At 40.0% G+C, this 21780-nt stretch overlaps 1 protein-coding gene across 6 annotated transcripts in view; it reads right to left on the bottom strand.

The window, feature by feature from the left end:
* VPS8 (VPS8 subunit of CORVET complex) overlaps nt 1-21780 on the bottom strand; it is a 234631-nt gene that overhangs the window by 10537 nt on the left and 202314 nt on the right. For 5 of the 6 annotated variants that reach the window (XM_032171818.2, XM_058426252.1, XM_058426253.1 and 2 more), the window contains one exon: nt 17455-17508. The exons of the other annotated variant lie outside the window; for it this stretch is intronic. In XM_032171818.2, coding sequence (XP_032027709.1) covers nt 17455-17508 — 54 coding nt within the window. The remainder of the gene's footprint in view (nt 1-17454; nt 17509-21780) is intronic. 6 annotated transcript variants of the gene reach the window in all.

Here is a 21780-nt window from a genome sequence, read left to right as displayed (position 1 = left end):
CGCAGAGTAGGGGCTCTCTTTTAAGGAGGTGTCATAATGTCTGGAATAATACCCACCATCAGTTGCTATTTCATGGAAAACCAGGGAGCAAAATTTCAATATTATGATGGAAGAAATGTAAATTCTAACTAGAACACACCTAGGATATTTGTAGAAAACAACAAAACATAAAAGTCCCAAGGCCGTGACTTGTCAGCCACAGCAGATGGCACCAAGCACCTGCCCATATTTCACATTCATCTCCTCCTCCTTCCCTTCTGCTTTAGCCAGTGGAGAGTCCCATTGTTTCCCAAACATGCCCAATCCAATGTTTGATACTATATGAAGAAGTGGGAGCTTTCAGGGCTGGCACAATTGATTTGAGACAGAAGTCCAGGCAGAAGGCTACACTCTGCAGTGACAGAATGTCAGCCATCAGAAAACACCACACACATTAGAGCAGCACAATCTGCAAAGCTCTGTTCAAATTCCATGACCTTTACAAATGGGTGACAATTCAGCACAGCGCAATTAAGAATGGCCTACTGAGTTCTTTTAATGCACAATAACAGGCTGCTAGTGGCTCTGTCACACATACCGAAGAGAAAGAAGATAACTGCCATGTATTGTGAGAAGTGCCTAAAAGCTTCATCAGGAAACATGTTGGAAGGGAAAGGCCCATTTGTAACTTGATCAATAATCTCAACCTCCAAGAAGATGGTAGCCGTGAGGGAACTCCTGTTTTGCTGAGGGAGTTCCCTTCCATATAGAGAAGGCATAAGATAGTATAGAGAACTACTGGCACCGAGATGGTCTCACACACAGCCCCATAATAAGACAACACATATGACAGTCTGAACGGGAACAGACAACTATTCAAGCAGAAGTGTCATATTAAGAAGTGCAAAACCCACAGCCATTAGCTCTCAGTTGCATTGGCATGGGAGCTAATAAATGATGTTAGCTAAGTCTCTGATGATGAGCTGTAAGGCTCTATCCTTGTTTTTTTTTTTTTTTTTTTTTCCTTTGAGATGGAGTTTCGCTCTTGTTGCCCAGGCTGGAGTGCAATGGCACGACCTCGGCTCACTGCAACCTCCACCTCCCAGGTTCAAACGATTCTCCTGCCTCAGCCTCCTGAATAGCTGGGATTACAGATGTGTGCCACTATGCCCAGCTAATTTTTTGTGTTTTTCAGTAGAGACAGGGTTTCACCATGTTGGCTGGGCTAGTCTCCAACTCCTGACCTCAGGTGTTCTGCCCGCCTTGGCCTCCCAAAGTGCTGGGATTACAGGTGTGAGCCACCGCACCCGGCCAACCTTGGCTTTTTTATATATAAATATTTTATCAATGGCTTAAAGGGAAAAGAGGCCTATCCTTGGGAGGAAAAAAATGATTCCCAAGGGTCAGGAACTGAAACAATATAAGCAATGCCTTGCACTTGGCTCCAGAAACCAAGGGTATGTGCATGAATAGCACGTGTGAACAAAATCGGCAGTTTGATATCGGTATGTTAGCTGTGAATCAACCATGCAAAATGGCTGCTAAAAAAGTTAATGTGCTTTTGGTTCCATTTACAGAAACAGAATGTAGAGTAAGGAAGATGATGACATCATTTTGTTCTAAAATGACCTCACCTGAAGTACAATGGTAATACTCAAGGAGATGTGGTATGATAGGGTGGAGAAGATAGAGGAAATGGACTGTGGATGTTCTGCCTGGACAAGAGACCACCAAGGGCTGGAGATTCAGGACGTCAGCTACATGAAGGACTGGAAAGGCTGCTCTCTAACAGAAGGATTAAGCTATTTTTGGTAGGTCCTAGGGGAAGGGCCAGGATCAATTGGCATCACTACTACAAGGAAGAATTATCTCACAGCTTCCAAAGATGGAATATCCTGCCTTAAGAAGGTGGTTTTCAAGCAGAGGCAGAACACTGCTTGTTAAAATGAATGAGGAGAGAGGCTACTTTAGCACGTCAGCCTGAGGAGTTCTGCTATAGTCTGGATGTTGTTCCCTCCAACCCTCGTGTTGAGATTGGAGCTCCAATGTTGGAGAGGGCCTAATGGAGGTGTTTGTGCTATGGAGGTGGATCCCTCATGAATAGATTAGTGCCTTCCCTGAGGGTGGGAGGTGAGTGATTTCTCACTCTATTAGTTCCCATGAGAGGTGGTTGTTTAAAAGAGCCTGGTACTTCCCTCCCCTCCCTCTCCTGGTTCTCCTCTTGCCATGTTGAAACCATGCCCAAAGAGTTAAAAACAGTCTACGACTAACAGAAATTCTTGAGTTTGCAAGATAGCAGATAAGGAACAATTTGCTAAAATGCGGAAACTTCCTCTGCTTGTGAGATTAAAAAACGGGTTGAAATTGGCTGGAAGCAACATGGCTGACTGGAGTTTGTGCAGAATGAGCTTGCTGATGTCACAGCCCAATTTCTACTGCGTATTTCACACTAATTCTTCCCAAATTTGCACATGAGACCCATGAGGTAGTATGCAGAGATAAACACACATCCCTGAGGACTTTCCAGACCTTCTCTTTTCTTCTACTAATCACCTGCTAATCCCAGAATCTACCCCCTGAACCTTTTCTAATAACATTACTCCCTTAAAGCCAGCATAGGGAGACAGATTTGAGCTGGACTCCTGTCTCCTGGTTTGTCAATTTATAATAAAAAGCATTTCTTTTCTAAAAAAACAAAACAAAACAAAACAAAACAAAAAAACACCCACAGTGTCATAGTGTTGGCTTCTAATGTATCAGGCTAGCAATGCCTCTTTTTCTTGGTAACTATGTGATGTCTGGACAAGTTGGCTCCCCTTTGCCTTCTGCCTTGAGTGGAGGCAGCTGGAAGCAGATGCTGGTACATGCTGCTTGTACAGCCTACAGAACCATGAGCAAAATAAACCTCTTTTCTTTATAAATTACCCAGCCGCAGGTATTCCTTTATAGCAATACAAGTGGATTAAGATAAACTCCAAATAAAAACTGGTGAAAACCATAAAACGAAAACTCCAAGCATTTAAAGACTAAATGAAGAAACCATCCTCCTTACACTCTGAAAATCTGATGACTATGGTTTGTGAACTGACTGCTCCCTTCCCCACCTTCACAACTCAGTAATGTAGAACTCCACACTACTGCAACCAAGAACAGCAGGCTCTCTTCATCCCAAGATCACAGTTGGAAGGCTTTCTTCCCAGTAGGAGCAGGACTTCAGTATTTTTCATCCTGCCATCAGTGTTGCTGGGGCTAAGTGCTAGGTGAGTGCAGTCAAGAGGTAATGGGGGTTCCCTTCTTCTGGAAGCCTCTACTGATGGAATGGAAGGTCTACCTTGGAGGCTGTGCATTGAAAATCCTCAGTCTCTGATCACCCTTGCCCTGGCTTATGAGTCCAGGAGAGGCAGTCCAGGGGGCTGCTTAGGCTCTCACCTTAGGCTCCTGCCCCTCCCCGCTTCCAACAGCATTCAACAACTAGACTGGGGGATGACATTCAGAGAAAAGCTTGCCATTGTCCCTACCCCCAGCTCCAGAGCCCCAGCTCAGAGACTTTTTCCTTGGGAAAGAAGTAGGCTTTAAAATAAATAACTCCTAATCTTTTCCCAGAGGAACTGACTTCACTTGCAACTGAATATAGAGAATTTCAATCCTAAGTATGTTCTTAAGAACAGTGGAGTTAGTGGTGAAATGCAACTGGGAAGAGACTTGTGGATTTAATGAAGATACAACCTAGACTATAGGCTGGCTACTTTGCAGAAGACAACTGAGGAAAAAGACAACTGCAGGTGACCTTGTGAGGTCAGAAGAAATATCAAAACTAGGTCTCAGAAACTATTACTTAAAAGAAACTGCAATTTGACTGGATTAGTTTATAGACAATTTATGTCCTAAGGCATTAGTGGAAACAATAGAGCAATCATCAGGCAATTTGTAGAGCGTAACAGTGGGGTATGGTCAGAGAAAAACAAACAAACAGCAATAAAAGGAGAGCCCAGCCAATACCACTGTCATTCCAGGGTGACTGCAGACATACCCAAGGCTACACCTACTTGAGAAACAATATCAGAAGCTTAATATTGTGGAGAAAAATAGACTTTACTAAATTCATCTAGCCAGTCACCAATAACAAGCCCTGGGGGTAGGGGGACCAGTACATAGGATATACAATATATTTTTCTAAAATGTCCAGTTTCCATTCAAAAGTTATGAGGCATGCAAAGAAACAGGAAAGTATGATCAAACCCCAGGAAAAAAAGCAGGAAACAAACTGCCTGGAAGAGTAAACAGATGTCAGATTTAACAGAAAAAGATTTCGAAATAGTCATTATAAATATCTTCACAGAACTAAAGGAAAGCATGGTTTACAAAGTAAAGGAAGGTATGATGAAAATATAACATCAAATAGAGACAGTATCAATAAAGAGATACAAATTATAAAAAAGAATGATTGAAAATTCTGGAGTTGAAAACTACAACTGAAACAAATTCACAAGACAGGCTCAACAGTAGATTTAAGCCAGCAGAAGAATTGGTGACTTAAAAGAGTTCAATAGAGATCATGCAAGCTGAACAACAGAGAGAAAAAAGAATGAAGAAAAGTGAACACAGTCTCAGAGAAATGTGGAGGTATCATCAGCCCAGTGTATGCATAAAGAGAGGACCAGAAGAGGAGAGAAAGGAGAGTGAAAATATTTGAATACATTATGGCTAAAAATTTCCTACGTTCATTGAAAACAATAACCTACACATATTCAGGAAGCTTAACAAATTCTAAGTAGGATGAAAACAAAGAGATCCACAAACAGATACATCATAATAATATATCTGATAGTACATAATAATGTAATGCCAAAAGTCAGTAACAATGTGAAAAACTTGAAAACAGCAAGAGAAAAATGACTAGTAATTTACAAAGAACCCCAATAAAACTAACAGCAGAAACAATGGAGGCCACATATTCAAAATGCTCAAAGAAAAAACTGCCCACTAAGATTTCCATATCCAGCAAAGCTAGCTTTCAAAAATGAAGGTGACACAAAAACTTTCCCAGATAAACAAAAACTGCGAGAATTTGTTGATAGACCTGGCTTATAAGAACTACTAATGCATTTTCTTTGGCATGAAAGCAACTGACTATGGAGGGTAATTCAAATCCATGTTAAAAAAAAAAAAAAGGAACTGCAAAAGGTAAGTACGAAATTATAAAGTACAGTATACATGCATATTTGCTTTTTCCTTCCAATAACTTATTTTAAAAAGCAATCATATAAAGTGTGTATAATAAAATGTTGGGCTTATAATATGTGGAAATGTAATATATGTAACATTTGCACAAAGGAAGTGGGTGAAAACAAAGCTTTTACTGAGCTAAGGAAATGACTACAGATGGTAAAGTAAAAATTACAACAACGTATTGTGCATTTGTAACATTACTAGATGCACTACATATAACAATATAACTATATATGTACTATATATTACTAGAGGTACTAAATATATTTTGTGGTATGTGCAATACCACAAAAGTGGAGGAAAGGGAATAAAACTACATAGAAGTATACATATAAATGGAATTAAGCACTTCAAATCAAAAGCTGAATATGAAAAGCTAAGATGCATATGGTAAATCCTAGGCCACCACTAAAAAAAAAACTGAAAAACTGTTAATGGTTAAAGACTTCATCAAAAAGATATACAATACCATTTATTAAATAGGGAGTCCTTTCCCCATTGCTTGTTTTTGTTGGCCTTGTCAAAGATCAGGTGGTTGTAGGTTTGAGGCTTTATTTCTGAGTTTTCTATTCTGTGTCACTGATCTATGTGTCTGTTTTGTAACAGTACCAATCTGTTTTGGTTATCGTGGCTTTATAGTATAGTTTGAAGTCAGACAGTGTGATGCCTCCAGCTTTGTTTGCTCTTTTTGCTTAGCATTGCTGTGGCTATTCATGGTCTTTTTTTGTTCCACATGAATTTTAGAACAGTTTTTTTCTAATTCTGTAAAGAATTATGTTGGTAGTTTGGTAGGAATAGCACTGACTGTAAATTGCTTTGAGCAGCATGGCCATCTTTATAATATTGATTCTTCCAATCCATGAGCATGGACTGTTTTTCCATGTATTTGTGTCATCTCTGATTTCTTTCAGCAATGTTTTGCAGTTCTCCTTGTAGAAGATATCTGGGTTAACTGTCTTCCTAGGTATTTCATTTCGTTTTGTTTTGTGGCTATAGAAAGTGAGATTCTGTTCTTGATTTCATTCTCAGCCTGAACACTGTTGGTGTATAGAAATGCTACTGATTTTTGTACATTGACTTTGTTTCCTGAAACTTTATTAAAGTCATTTATCAGTTCTAGGAACCTTTGGCAGAGTCTTTAGGATATTCTAGGTATAGAATCATATTATCAATGAAGAAAGATAGTTTGACTACTTTGTTTCCTATTTGGATGCCTTTTATTTCCTTCTCTTGCCTAACTGCTCTGGCTAGGACTTCCAATACAATGTAGAATAGGAGTGGTGAGAGTGGACATCCTTGTCTTGTTCCAGTTTTCAAAGGGAATGGTTTGAGCTTTTGGCTCTTCAGTATGATGTTGGCTGTGCATCTGTCAAAGATGGCTCTTATTATTTTGAGGTATGTTCCTGTGATGCCTAGTCTGTTGAGGGTTTTTATCATGAAGGGATGCTGGATTTCATTGAAAGCCTTTTCTGCAAATATAGAGATGATCATATTGTTTTTGCTTTTGATTCTGTTTATGTGCTGAATCACATTTATTCATTTGCATATGTTTAACCAATCTTGTATACCAGGAATAATGCCTAGTTGATTGTGGTGAGTTAACTTTTTGATATGCTGTTGGATTCAGTTTGCTGGTATTTTGTTCAGGATTTTTGCATCTATGTTTATCAGGGATATTGGCCTGAAGTTTTCTTTCTTCATCGTGTCTCTGCCAGATTTTGGTATTAGGTTGATGCTGGCTTCACGGAATGAGTTAAGGAGGAGTCCTTCCTCAATATTTTGGAATACTTTCAGTAGGACTGGTACCAGTTCTTCCTTTGGTAGAAAGAAGTATAATTCGATAGAACTTGGCTGTGACTCCATCTGGTCTAGTGTTTTTTTTTGGTTGGTGTGTTTTTTATTACTGATTCCATTTTAGAGCTTGATACTGGTTTATGCAGAGTTACAATCTATTCTGGATTCAATCTTAGGAGATTGTGTATGTTTCCAGGAATTTATCCGTTTCCTCTAGAATTTCTAATTTGTGTGTATAGAGTTGTTCCTGATATTCTGAGGATCTTTTCTATTTCTGTGGGATCAGTTGTAATGTCATCTTTGCCATTTCTGATTGTATTTATTTAGATCTTCTCTTTTTTCTTTGTTAACCTAGCTAGTGGTTTATCAACCTAGTTTATTTTTTTCAAAGAGCCAAGTCTTGGTTTCATTCACTGACCCTTGGCAAATAATTTTTTGCTAAGTCTCCAAAAGCAATTGCAACAAAAGCAAAAATAGACAAGCGGGACCTAATTAAACTAAAGAGTATGTGCACAGCAAAAAAAGCAAAAACAAAAACAAAAGCAAAAATACACACAAAACAACAACAAAACTATCAACAAAGCAAACAGACAACCTACAGAACAGGAGGAGATATTCTCAAACTATACATCCAACAAAGACCTAATATCCAGACTCTATAGGGAGCTAAAACAATAAGCAAAAATCAAATAACCGAATTAAAAGATGAGCAAAAATCATGAACAAATATTTCTCAAAAGAAGACATAAAAGTGGCCAACAAACACGAAAAAATGCTCAGGATCACTAATCATCAGAGAAATGCAAATCAAAACCACAATGAAATGCCATCTCACACCATCAGGATGGCTATTATTCACAACAGCAGAGACATGTAATCAACCTAAATGTCCATCAATGATAGACTGCATAAAGAAAATCTGGTACACATGGAATACTACACAGCTATAAAAAAGAATGAAATCATATCCTTTGCAGTAACACAGATGAGCTAGTGGCCATAATCCTAAGCAAATTAACACAGGAACAGAAAACAAAATACCACATGTTCTCACTTGTAAGTGAGAGCTAAACATCGAGCACCATGGAGATAAATATGGGAACAACAGACACTGTGGGAATACTAGAGGGTGGGGGGTACTATGCTCACTACCTGGGTGACAGGATTCACACACTAAACACTAGCATCACTCAATATTCCCGTGTAACAAATCTGCACATAAACACCCTGCATCTAAAATAAAATTTGAAAAAAAAAATATACAAATGGAAAATAAGCATATGAGTCAAAAGATACTCAACATCCTATATCATCAGGGAATTGTGAATTTAAGAAAATGAGATACCACTACATACCTATTAGAATGGCTAAAATTCAAAATACTGACACCACCACAACACCAAATTCTGGTGAGGATGTGGAGCAATAGGAACTCTCATTCATTGCTGCTGGGAATGTAAAATGGCACAGCCACTTTGGCAGACAGTTTGGCAATTTAAAAAATGTAAAGATAGTCTTACCATATAATCCAGCAATCATGGTCCTAGGTATTTACACAAATGAGTTGAGATGCCCATACAAAATCCTACACATGGATATTTACTGCAGCTTTAGTCACAAGTGTCAAAACGTAGCAAAAACTAGGATGTCCTGCAGTAGGTGAATGGGTAAACAAATTAATAGTCCAAGCAGACAAGGGAATATTACTCAGTGATAAAAAGAAAAGAGCTATTTAGCCATGAAGACACTGAGGAACCCTAAATGCTGACTGCTAAGTGAAAACTGCCAAGTTAGAAAGCCTATATACTATGCAATTACATGCCATTCTAGAAAAGGCAAAACTATGGATGCAGTAAAAAGATTAGTAGTTGCCGAAAGTTTGGGGAGAAGGCAGGATAAACAGGTGGAGCACAGGGATTTGGAAGGCAGTGAAGCTATTCTGTATGACGGTGCAATGGTGGATACATTTCATTATACATTTATCAGAACTCAGAATATACAACAGAAAGAGTGAACCCTAATGTAAACCATGGACTTTAGTTAATAATAATGTATTAATATTGCCTCATCAATGGGCGGATCACGAGGTCAGGAGATTGAGACCATCCTGGTTAACACGGTGAAACCCCGTCTCTACTAAAAATACAAAAAAAAAAAATTAACCGGGCATGGTGGCGGGCGCCTGTAGTCCCAGCTACTCAGGAGGCTGAGGCAGGAGAATGGCATGAACCCGGGAGGCGGAGCTTGCAGTGGGCCAAGATCGTGCCACTGCACTCCAGCCTGGGCAACAGAGCCAGACTCCGTCTCAAAAAAAAAAAAAAAAAAATTGCCTCATCAATTAGAACAAGTGTATCGCATCGATGCAAGATGTTAATAGGGGCAACTGTGGGGGTGGGGAGGGAAAGTGAACATATGGGAACTCTGTGCTTACTGCTCTACTTTTCTGTAAACCTAAAACTACGGTATTCTTAAAAAATAAAGGCTATTAATTACAAAAATTATTAACAAAATCAAAATGCTTATTAACTGACAACCAAATTTTGGTTAAGCTTCTTTCTTTTCCCCAAGCCCCTGGACTCTGACCCATTCTCAGCCTGACCCAGAGTACAGAATCTCTCCTTTAAGGGTTGCTTCTGAGAATCAACTGACCACAAGGAAAAGCATCTCTGATCAGCTGTCCCTTCCCTCCACCCACTCCTTCACACCTGGTTCTTTCTAGCTTTGTTTACCCACCCCCTCTTACGAAATAAATTTCCTTTCTGTGTGATCTTTGAGACCCTTGCAGATCTTACGGTTGGAGCGTTCCCCTTACTGCAATAGCCCCCTCACCTCTATTGCAATGATTCTTCTGAATCAAGTCTCTCCTTACATAAATCCAGATTTTTCTTTGAAAGACAACACACTCTATTAGTTTAGGCTGTTTAGTTAGTTTTAACTAAAATCATTCTCTATATCAGTGAACATGCAACCTGTTTTTTTTTTTTTTTTTTTAAGACGAAGTCTCGCTCTGTTGTCCAGGCTGGAGTGCAATGGCACGATCTCAGCTCACTGCAACCTCTGCCTCCCAGGATCAAGCAATTCTCCTGCCTCAGCCTCCAAAGTAGACTGGATACAAGTGCCCACCATCACGCCTGGCTAATTTTTGTATTTTCAGTAGAGATAGGGTTTCACCATGTTGGTCAGGCTGGTCTCGAACTCCTGACCTCATGTGATCCGCCTGCCTTGGCTTCCCAAAGTGCTGGGATTACAGGTGTCAGCCACTGAGCCCAGCTGCAACTTGTTTTTAATACAATTATAGACTCATAAGATTTTAATGCTTCAAGGGATCTAAAAATCAACTAGTCCAAACTCACCAATGGCAGGAGCTTTGAGTAACAGATATTCTGTCACCGACCAAACACCTCTAGTAGTAGGTAATGTAGTGTCATTCAAGATAGCTTGTTCTACCGTTATGAAATTCTCATACCAAGCTGACATCTCCATTCACACAGTAGCTACCCACAGGTACCAGTTCTGTCCTCTCAACAATTAAGGATGCCTATGCTTTCTTCCGGCTAGTGTCCTCCAGATCACTGCCCTTCAGGTGTCTAAAGGCAACTAGACTCCAGCTTCTTCACATCCATAAAAAGGCATCTGTCTTGCTGAGGTTTTCAACTCTGCCGATGCAAAAACAAAGATCAAATCATGTTCTCTGTTTCCTTTTTTTGGCGGGGGGGTGGTGCTCAGTAGAGGCAATGAAGTCATATTTGGAGTCCTATTAAGAAAAATACTCTAGAGAAAGAAGCATCTGTATCTATCAAGGGCTATCATTTTGTTGTTTAGGAGAACTCGCATCTTTGCAGGAAAGAGTTAAGGGTTAGGCATCAAAAGGTGAATGTATCTTTATTTTATTTAAGCCTCCATCAAATGATAACTAGAAAATGCTGCATCTATCTCAGTGTTTTCTTCATTTCCCTTGACTTTGGTGAAACTATCAACCAGCCATTCTTAGGGCCAGCCAGCTGAGACACTGGGGCCAGCTTTTCTGGTTGTTATGGAAACAGTGGCTTTGTGAGGCTTTTTCCCTTAAAAAAAAAAAAAAAAAAGCCAACCTGTAATTCAACAAAAATTATGAGCAAGTATAGCTGTCTATATTGCTGACATGAGCAGCAAGACTGGGAATTGGTTATAAAAACCTTACTTCATAAGAACACCTGGAACAACAACCAAAAAAAAAAAAAAAAAAAATCAGCCAGGCATGGTGGCTCATGCCTATAATCCCAATTACTCAGGAGGCTGAGGTGAGAGAATCGCCTGAGCCCAGGAGTCTGAGGCTGCAGTGAGTTATGATTGTGCCACTGCACTCCAGCCTGGGCAACACGGTGAAACGTCGTCTCTTAAAAAACTCCAAAAATCAGCTCCAAATTCTTATAACTTACTTGAATACTTAACAAACTGAAAATCAACTTCTGAGAGGCTTGGCTATGACATCCACCAGTTCAGTGACCATTAACATGTAAATGTGCTGAGAGAGGGAACAGTATTTCTTCACTATCCTTTGTCCCTCTGAACCCTGGCACCTAACAGAGGCTTGCGGAATATCTTCTGAATGGACTCACAGAACTATTGGAAAGGCTTTCCACTGTCTCATTCCCTGTGCATTGTCCCTAACTGGAAGAAGTCACTTTGAGAAGAACAGCTGTGGACCTTCCAGTGGCACCACCAGCCTGAAGATAGTCTTCAGCCAGAGCACCTGGCCCCTCAGCTTCTGCAAACACACCAGCAGAGAAAGCTGATCTAAAACCAGGGGTTGCTCAGAGAGGTAACCACGTACCTGAGATCAAGACATAAGACAAAATGCTTTCTCTAGTTATCATAAATGTAACAGGCCCAACTTTCCTGTGAAAATTCTTGGTTGGTGTTTCTTTGGTAGTCAAGAAGAGATGCATCATAGCTGAGTGGTGTCTGATGCTGCCCCCAACTAACTCTCCTGATCTACCTTAAACACTGTCAAGACCTCCATTTGGATCTATCCTGGGGAGTTCATTGCAATGGGTTTTATGTCAATTTTTATCTGAAGGCAATGATTCCTGATTTTTAAATTTCTGGTCATACATGATCAAACACTGTAAAGGTCCTAGGGAACCATGTGTATCTTCCAACTTCGTTACTGAAATTATCAATTAGAGCCCACTAAGAATTTTATATAAAGTAAATAAATACCAATTTTACATACAATAAATATTGCCAATCTAAAGCTTTTGTAAAGAATATCTATAATGCAAAATGCTAATAAAAAGATACATGTTATGGGCTGGGCGTGGTGGCTCACGCCTGTAATCCCAGCATTCTGGGAAGCTGAGGTGGGAGGATCGCTTGAGGTCAGGAGTTTGAGACCAGCCTGGCCAACACGGTGAAACCCCTTCTCTCCTAAAAATACAAAAAAATTAGCCGGGTGTGGTGGTGTGTGCTTGTCTCAGCTACTTGGGAGGCTGTGGCAGAAGAATTGCTTGAAACTGGGAGGCGGAGGTTGTAGTGAGCTGAGATGGCACCGCTGCACTCCAGGCTGGGCGACGCAGTGAGACTCCGTCTAAAAAAAAAAAAAAAAAAAAAAAGATACATGTTGTGGAATGTGATGCACACTCTGACATGCAGCGGCAGAGTGGAACAGTGACATTCTAAAGAGTGACTCCTACATGAAATACCTAAAAAGAAGCCCCAGGAAGTTAGCAGAGTCCTACAGAACACGACTCTGGTTTCCTTAGCACTTGAATCCAGCTCTTGGCAGGGCCAATATTGACAGCAGAGTCACCAAACACTTCCTTCAGTTATCGGTCAACAGAGACTTTTCGGCTAAATCAAGAACACTGCTGCTTCCTTTGTGTTTCCTACACATGTCACTTTGGCAGTCACTCTGTTCAACAGACACTACTGCTGCTTCCATCTGTCAATGCAACTTTGGGAAGAGAGACTGTAGCTCAAGAATAAGAACCAGAATATATACATAGATGTACATGAGCATACAAGCATATCCACACAAAAATATATACCCAACTAAGGAAGTAATAATTAGGTGCTGAGTTTCACATTGATTTTCAGGTAAATCTCACTCCGAGTACCGCTGATTCAATAAGGAACTGACCATGCCTGGGAGACAAGCCTGAAACAGCAATGATGTTTCATTTATTTTTCCTCTAGTCATCAGAGCCAGAAATTTCTTTCCCCCCTCAATTCTCATAAACAACCATGAAGTCCTGTGATATCTCTTTCGTGTATCTCTCATTCATTCAACAACGACCGAGTGACTACTTTGTTCTACACTTAGGGATACAACTGTAAACAAGACTGATGTGGTTACTACTCTGCCCTCATGAGGCATATGGTCTAATGGGAGATGGGGATTAAGTAGAGAGGCAATCTCAACCCACCCAGGCATTGGTAGGGACTAATTCAGGGTGCTACGAGCTCAGGGAAGGAAGGACACTTACTCAGACTTAAGGAGGGTGTCAGGGTTTTCTGAGAGGAAAAACAGCTGGTATTTGAATCTATTTAATCTCTTTACTCCATTAACACAGACTAGGGTTAGGACCTTTTTTCTTACCTGGACAAGTGTCTTACTCTTCTAATTGGTCTTTCTGCTTTCAATCTTACCTGTGCTGGAAATCTTATGCTCAAGATAGAAAGCAAACTTCACAGACTGGGGCTTTTTGAGGTCTGAACCCCTATTTCTCTTTTACCAGACTTCTCCATGCTTTCACATTATATTGAAGACATGCAGAACCATTCCCATTTCCGACAATGTGTTATAGTCACCTCTGTCTGCTTAGGTTACCATTTCCCTTGTTTCTTAAGGCTAGGTCAAGCTTTATCTTCGCTGGGAAACCTTTCCTGACCCCTAATCTGGGATGGCCACTATGATGTATATTTTCAAGTAACTATAGACGGCATAAACAGTGTGATAATAAGTATGTGCTATTTAGTTTTGGGCTTCAACTCAGGGATGGTCAATGGCCCAAATTAAGAATTTATATTTCAGGAGAGTCCGGCTAACATGAACTCTGCAAGACAGCCACTAAAAAAAGCTCTTCAGCTATTCATATGTTCACCACCACTAAGACTTGGCTCATTAGCTAAAAAATGGAAATATTTTTATTGGTGAACGTAATGACCTGTTAACCACCATGGTGAATATTGGAAATGGACTCTCATTGATAAAGTAAAAGGTATTTGAGATATACATATTGAATAAAATATTTTAGAGATAGTCCCAACTTTTGCATAAACCGGGAATAAGTCTGCATCTGATCTCAAAGGAATGCTGCCCGGGCCACTTGTGTCCAGTCACAAGAGGCTTAGGAAGCTTCTGTTTGCCTGATGCCGATTCTAAGAGTAACAGAATCTTGCTTCTGTAATGTCACATCCCTGACAGAGGTCAGACACGTAAAGTGACAAAGAGCTGGGACATTACTCAGTTTGAAAAATAGGTTGCAGAACCGATTTCTAAATGAGTATTTATTTAATAAATGCCTATATACATGACAAAATTTGCTCTCACTCTAATGTGATAACAGTGTTGTAGGGGAGCACCTAACCATTCCTCAAAGTTCTTCATGGAAGTTTCTGCCAGAAAGAACATAAGAACTGCACTAAGTTAGCTTAGTCATCTCAAAATAGGGCCTTTCCTTGGCACCTTCACAGAACCCTGTGCACCTTCCATGGTATGTGTCAAGGTGTTCGGTAACTGTCAGTTTACCCATCTAGTTTTCTCAATAAATGCTGAGGTCTTTGAGAACAGGATTGTATTTCTCTTCTCTAGTCCACTGTTTATCTCAGTAAATAATGTAAAGAAATACAGCCGGCCGGGCGTGGTGGCTCACACCTGTAATCCTAGCACTTTGGGAGGCTGAGGTGGGTGGATCATGAAGTCAGGAGATTGAGACCATCGTGGCCAACATGGTGAAATCCCGTCTCTACTGAAAATACAAAAAAATTAGCCACGTGTGGTGGTGGGCACCTGCAGTCCCAGGTACTCAGGAGACTAGGGCAAGAGAATTGCTTGAACTCAGGAGGCAGAGGTTGCAGTGAGCCAAGATTGTGCCATTGCACTCCAGCCTGGGCGACAGAGTGAGACTCTGTCTCAAAAAAAAAAAAAAAAAAAAAAAACAGACAGTGGCTCATGTCTGTAATCGCAGCTCTTTGGGAGGCCAAGGCAGACGGATCATGAGGTCAGGAGTTCGAGACCAGCTGACCAACATGGTGAAACCCCATCTTTACTAAAAATACAGAAACTGGCTGGGTGTGGTGGTGTGTCCCTGTAATCCCAGCTACTCAGGAGGCTGAGGCAGGAGAATCGCTTGAACACGGAAGGTGGAGGTTGCAGTGAGCTGAGATCATGCGACTGAAACTCCAGCCTGGGCAACAGAGGGAAATTCCATCTCAAAAAAAAAAAAAAAAGAAATACAGCCATCCCTCGGTATCTGTGGAGAATTTACTCTAGGACCTCCTGTGGATGCCAAAATCCATGGATGCTCAAGTCCTTTAAAATGCATGGTATTTGCATATAACCAGTGCACATCCTCCCACGTACTTTAAATCATCTTTAGATTACTTATAATACCAAATACAATGTAAATAGTTTCACTGTTTTTTATTGTTATATCTTTTTTTTAATCATTTTTTCCCCCAAATATCTTCAATCTGTGGTTGGTTGAATCCACAGAAGCAGAACCCACAAATGTGAAGGGCAGAGTATACTTGCTGAATGAACAATATTACACAAGCAGCATGATAAAGTAAGAGGACATCTGATTAGGAGCCAGGAGACCTGCATTTTAATACTAGTGTCAACAACAGCTTGAGTACTTAACTATATGTCAAACATAGTGTTAGACTCTTAAACAGTAGAGTATTTCATTTAATCTTCAGGACAATTCTGAGAGTAGCATCACCATTTTACATAAGACGAAACAGAGGGGACAATTCACACAAGGTCACTCAGATAAATAAGCAGAAGAGTAAATCTTTGAACCTAAGTCTGGTGGTGTCCAAGGCACATGCTTGACATTACTGTCAGAAGTGTGTTCCATAGCTAACATTGGAGAGCTAAGACAAAAAATTGGAATCCCTCTGGATTCCCATTTCCTCGTCTATTTACTGAGCGAAACTAAAATGACAGGCTCCCCCAGCTCTTCGTATTACAGTGTGATGGTTCTAAGTATCAACAGTCATTGCCTCAGTCTCGCCTGCCCCTACTGCCTTGACAAGAGTGAAAGAGATTTTTATGTGCAGTATGTTATAGGCCTTTTCAGACAACATATTTTGTTTTTATTCTCTTCTCTTCTGAAAAAGTCTCAGGGGATTCTGAAGTCAGAGGAGGGGGACCCATTTTTGGAACACTGCTTTAAAGTTAAACCTGCTGTTAGTCAACAGAGCCAGCAGGTGGTTATTTTTGTTCTACAGTCCTTCACTGATATGGATGCTGGCTGAAATGGTAAAAAAGGGCAAAGGGAAAAAACACTTCGACTATTAGAGAAAGAAAAATGATGAAAGAAACAAGCAGAAATGTCAATTTGTTTACCACGTTTCAACCGCACTTTTTCAGCTGGATAAAGGAAAAGGATTTTAGTGGTTCTCTTGACATCATCTATGCATCACTCAGATAGGGTGTAAAACCATCAGTCATACTGTATCTGTGGTCACAAAGCTTACAGTCAGGAACTGAAGTGGCACACATGAGAGCTCTCTTCTGCCAGTGTTTACTGAAGACCTTCTTATGTGCTATTAATATCTCAGGCCGGTTTTTTTAGGCACAGTTCTCTAGAAGTAAAGCACATTTTTTCTTTTTCCTTTTTTGAGACAGTTTCACTCTTGTTGCCCAGGCTGGAGTGCAGTGGCTCGATCTTGACTCACTGCAACCTCTGCCTCCCGGGTTCAAGCGATTCTCCAGCCTCAGCCTCCCGAGTAGCTGGAATTACAGGCGTGCACCACCGCGCCTGGCTAATTTTAATTTTCTATTTTTAGTAGAGACGGGGTTTCATCATGTTAGTCAGGCTGGTCTTGAACTCCTGACCTCAGATGATCCATCCACTTCAGCCTCCCAAAGTACTGGGATTACAGGCGTGAGCCTCCGCACCCGGCAGAAGTAAAGCACATTATTAAGACAAACTATATAGCTTTCCTCTGAATATCTTTCACCTGCTACCACTCATTGATACCATGATACCATGCCTGGTATAGAAGATGGAAATTCTAGAAACTGATAGTTGCTAGGAGACTGATGTCGAAACCCAACTTGGTTTCTCTGGAGAAGCCAAGGAGGAGGCCTGGAGACATGTCATTAAAGCATCTAATCAGAAATAACCCTGACAGCATTAAGATGATTAAAAATCATTGCCATGTTGAGAATATTGTTCCACATAGGAGAATAAACATACAGAAGGAGGAACTGGTTTTTTGCCTTTAAAACAAACTCACTTTTTTAGCAGTGGGATCCCCTTTGGACTGATGATATGATGGAGACATTTTTACCTGGAAAAAAAAGGCAAACATTTTAATATCCTTTCAGTTATAGTCTAGTTTTGTTTGACCCACATTCAAAATAATTCAACTAGAATTGGTATAACTAAGATAAAACAGACATTTCCAGAGGAAATTAATAGATTAATAGATTTTGTGGTAAGTCCCCTTGAAATTTTTCTGGAGATCAAATAATCAGTAGTGAGCCAAGAAAAAAATATGATTTGGGTAAGAAAAGTGGGTCTAGGTTGGTTTTAACCAAATGGTGAGGGACTAAATAGATAATAGATCTTTGGTGATGATGTTAAGCAAATGAAGTAATAAACAATGATCAGCATTTCTTGCAGAAGGCAACTCAAAATCTCTATTGTGATGTAATACCCTTTGAAGCAAAGCATGCACAGAAGAGTCTGATAATTGGGAAGGATTTAGAAAAAGTTATCAGCCAAATCATAATAAGAGGATGTTTAGTCCAAGGAAGAAAAGATAATGGTACAGAAATATATTTAAATATTTGAAGAGCTGAAATATAGAGATTTTAGATTAGATAAATGAAAAAGACGCAACTACATGCTGCCTACAAGAAACACCATTTAAATATGAAGGCTCAAATAGGTTAAAAGGAAAAGCATGGGGACACTATGCCATGATAGCACTAAATTTTTTTTTATTATTTATTTATTTTTTTGAGACAGAGTTTCGCTTCTGTTGCCCAGGCTGGAGTGCAATGGCACAATCTTGGCTCATTGCAACCTCCACCTCCCAGGTTCAGTGATTCTCCTGCCTCAGCCTCCCAAGTAGCTGGGATTACAGGCATGCGCCACCACGCCCGGCTAATTTTTTGTATTTAGTAGAGATCACCTGACCTCAGACGACTGCCTGTCTTGGCCTCCCAGAGTGTTGGGATTACAGGCACGAGCCGTGCCCAGCCAATAGCACTAGATTTTAGAGCAAAGACTACTATCAGGTACAAAAAGGGTCATCCCATAATAATAAAGGGGGTCAATTCATTAGGAAGACACAATAATGCTAAACATCTATGTACCTAATAGCTTAAAAATACATGATGCAATCATGCAAATAACTACGCTGAGTGAAAGAAGTCAGATAAAAAAGTATATCCATTTTATAGTTTCATTAATCTAAAATTCGAGAAAATGCAAACTAATCTACTGTTTAATTAGTTTGTAAAGATAATCAGTGGTTGCCAGGGAACAGGAGGGAGGGATTAAGTAAATTTTTGGTGGTGATGGGTAGAGTCATTATCTTGATTGTGGTGACAGATTCATGAATGTATACATATGTCAAATTTATACACTTTATATATGTCCAGTTTATATCAGTTATTACACCTCAATAAAGCATTTAAAGAAATTTGAAGTATATAACTAAAACAGTGGTTAAAAGAATTTACAGCCCATATGTTATATTGGAAAATAAGGAAGGTTTAAAATAAAGGATCCAAATTTCCAATTTAGGGAACCAGAAAGAGATCAAAGTAAAACCAAACTAAGCAGGAAAGAAGTAAATAATAAGCAGCAAGAATCAATGAAATAAAAATAAAAATAAACAACCAAGATAATTATCAGAGTCAAAATTGGTTCTCTTTGAAAAGATAAATAAAATTGATAATCTGCTATGGAGCTTGATCAAGAAAAGGAGACTATAAATTACCAGTATCAGCAATGAAAGAGGATATATTACAACATGCAACATCATTTACAGGTATTTAAAAGATGATAAGAACCTTTTGTGAATAATTTTATGCCAATAAGCTTGACAAATTAAATGAAAAGGAATGAAAGGATACATTCCTTAAAAACAGAACTTACAAAAATGGACCCAAAACAGAAAATATGAATAGCCTTATATCTATTAAATAAATTCAGTTTGTTATCAAACATACTTCTGCAATGAAAATTCCTAGCCCACAGGGTTTCAGCAGTGAATTCTAGCAAAAATATTAAATATACAGAACCCAGAATATCTACTTATTAATTTACAGGGGTTAGTCCATTCTCATGCTGCTATTAAGAAATTCCTGGCCAGGCGTAGTGGCTCACGCCTGTAATCCCAGCACTTTGGGAGGCCGAGGCGAGCAGATCACGAGGTCAGGAGATCGAGACCACCCTGGCTAACACGGTGAAACCCCGTCTCTACTAAAAATACAAAAAATTAGCCGGGCGAGGTGACGCGTGCCTGTAGTCCCAGCTACTCAGGAGGCTGAGGCAGGAGAATGGCGTGAACCCTGGGGGGCGGAGCCTGCAGTGAGCCGAGATTGCGCCATTGCACTCCAGCCTGGGCAACAGCGAGACTCCATCTCAAAAAAAAAAAAAAAAAAAAAAAAAAAAGAAATTCCTGTGACCGGGCAATTTATAGGAAAGAGGTTTAACTGACTCAGTTCCACATGGCTGGGAAGGCTTCAGGAAACTTACAATTATGGTGAAGGGGAAGCAAATACGTCCTTCTTTACAAGGCAGCAGGAGAGAGAAGTGCCAAGCAAAAGGGGAAAAGCCCCTTATAAAACCATCAGATCTCATGAGAACTCACTCACTATCACGAGAAAAGCATAAGGGTAACCGCCCACATGATTCAATTACCTCCCACCAGGTCCCTTTCCCGACACATGGAGATTATAGGAACTACAATTCAAGATGAGATTTGTGTGGGGACATCGCCAAGCCATATCAAGGGCAAAATATAATTATTACTATAAGTAGTTCAATGGATACTCGATACTATCTGACTAGAATGAGGTACTGGTAAACAGTTACAAGATCTCAAGCCTCTTTCAACTCTGCCTAATTATAAGAGACTATAGTACAGATGATATATGCTATAGGAAATATAGTATTTCCTATCACTGTCGCATCGCTATTCAAGTAGGACCACGTTGCAGGTTTTGTTTAACCTCTCTGATTTTAAGAATAACTTTAGAAAACACATCTCAGCTCAACAATCAAAACTGCTAGCTGTCCAGACTGTCCTTTCAGATTTAGCAGATTTGCAAAAATTAGACTTGACAGTCTTTGCTGTAACATACCATGACATTAATACTCTGGAATTCACTCCAGATGTATGATGTAGCTTGCTAAAAATGATCCAGTTTTAACTTCTGGTATGCTCTTTTTGAAAAGGGAGAAAACAGATTTTTCAAAGCAAAGTAGATATTTAAGCTTAAAAAAGTGACCTAATGAAAGAATCTGCAGACTTTTAAAAACAAGCCAAGAACTAGATGTGGTGGTGGACAATTTATCCGAGAAGCCTGTTCTCTAGAGATTAAGTCAGAAAATGTTTGAAGTGGCGATGGAAGTGGTCCAGCATCCCTTGTGAAAGGCCTTATTTTTTCATTTAACAGGATTCCTTCTGGAAATGCCCCAGGCAATGAAGCTTAAAAGAGACATTTTAAATCCAGGTGTGCAGACACCAGATCTGGGGATATGGATGATACACTAAGCTAGGGCCTTAATAATGCTGAACTTTTTGTGATCTTTGTTAATAAAATGATTCCTGACTTAATGAAGCAATCTGAAGTTTAAAAGCAATATGAATATCTTCTTTATCATCTTGTTTTTTGTTTTTTTTTTTTGAGATGGAGTCTTGCTCTGGTTGCCCCAGCTGGAGTGCAATGGCACAGTCTCAGCTCACTGCAACCTCCAACTCCTGGGTTCAAGCAATTCTCCTGCTTCAGCTTCCCAAGTAGCTGGGATTACAGGTGCACCCCACCATGCCTGGATAATTTTTATATTTTTAGGAGAGATGAGGTTTCACCATGTTGGTCAGCTGGTCTTGAACTCCTGACCTCAGATAATCCACCCACCTTGGACTCCCAAAATGTTGGAATTACAGGCGTGAACCACCACAGCTGGCCTTTTGTTGTTGTTGTTGTTAAAATAGGGCTAGGAATGGTAGCTTGTAATCCCAGCAATTTGGGAGGCCAAAAGGAGGTTGGCTTGAGCCCAGGAATTTGAGACCAGTCTGGGTAACATGGCGAAACCCCATTTCCACAAAAAATTTAAAAATTAGCCTGGAGTGCTGGTGTGCACCTGAGGTCTCAGTTACTTGGGAGGGTGAGGTGGGAGGACCGCTTGAGCCCGGGAGGTCCAGGATGCAGTGAACTATGATCACATCACTGTACTCCAGCCTAGGCAACAGAGTGAGGCCTTTTTAAATGTTAAAAAAAAAAAAAGCCTTAATTTTTCTGATTACAAAAGACATACATGTTCAGTGACAGAAATTTAATATAACAGCTCAAACAAAGCAAATAAAAAGCACAATACAATC

Source organism: Hylobates moloch, unplaced genomic scaffold, assembly GCF_009828535.3.
Source record: "Hylobates moloch isolate HMO894 unplaced genomic scaffold, HMol_V3 SCAFFOLD_13, whole genome shotgun sequence".
Lineage (NCBI taxonomy): Eukaryota > Metazoa > Chordata > Mammalia > Primates > Hylobatidae > Hylobates > Hylobates moloch.
This window is presented reverse-complemented; position numbering and strand designations above follow the sequence as displayed.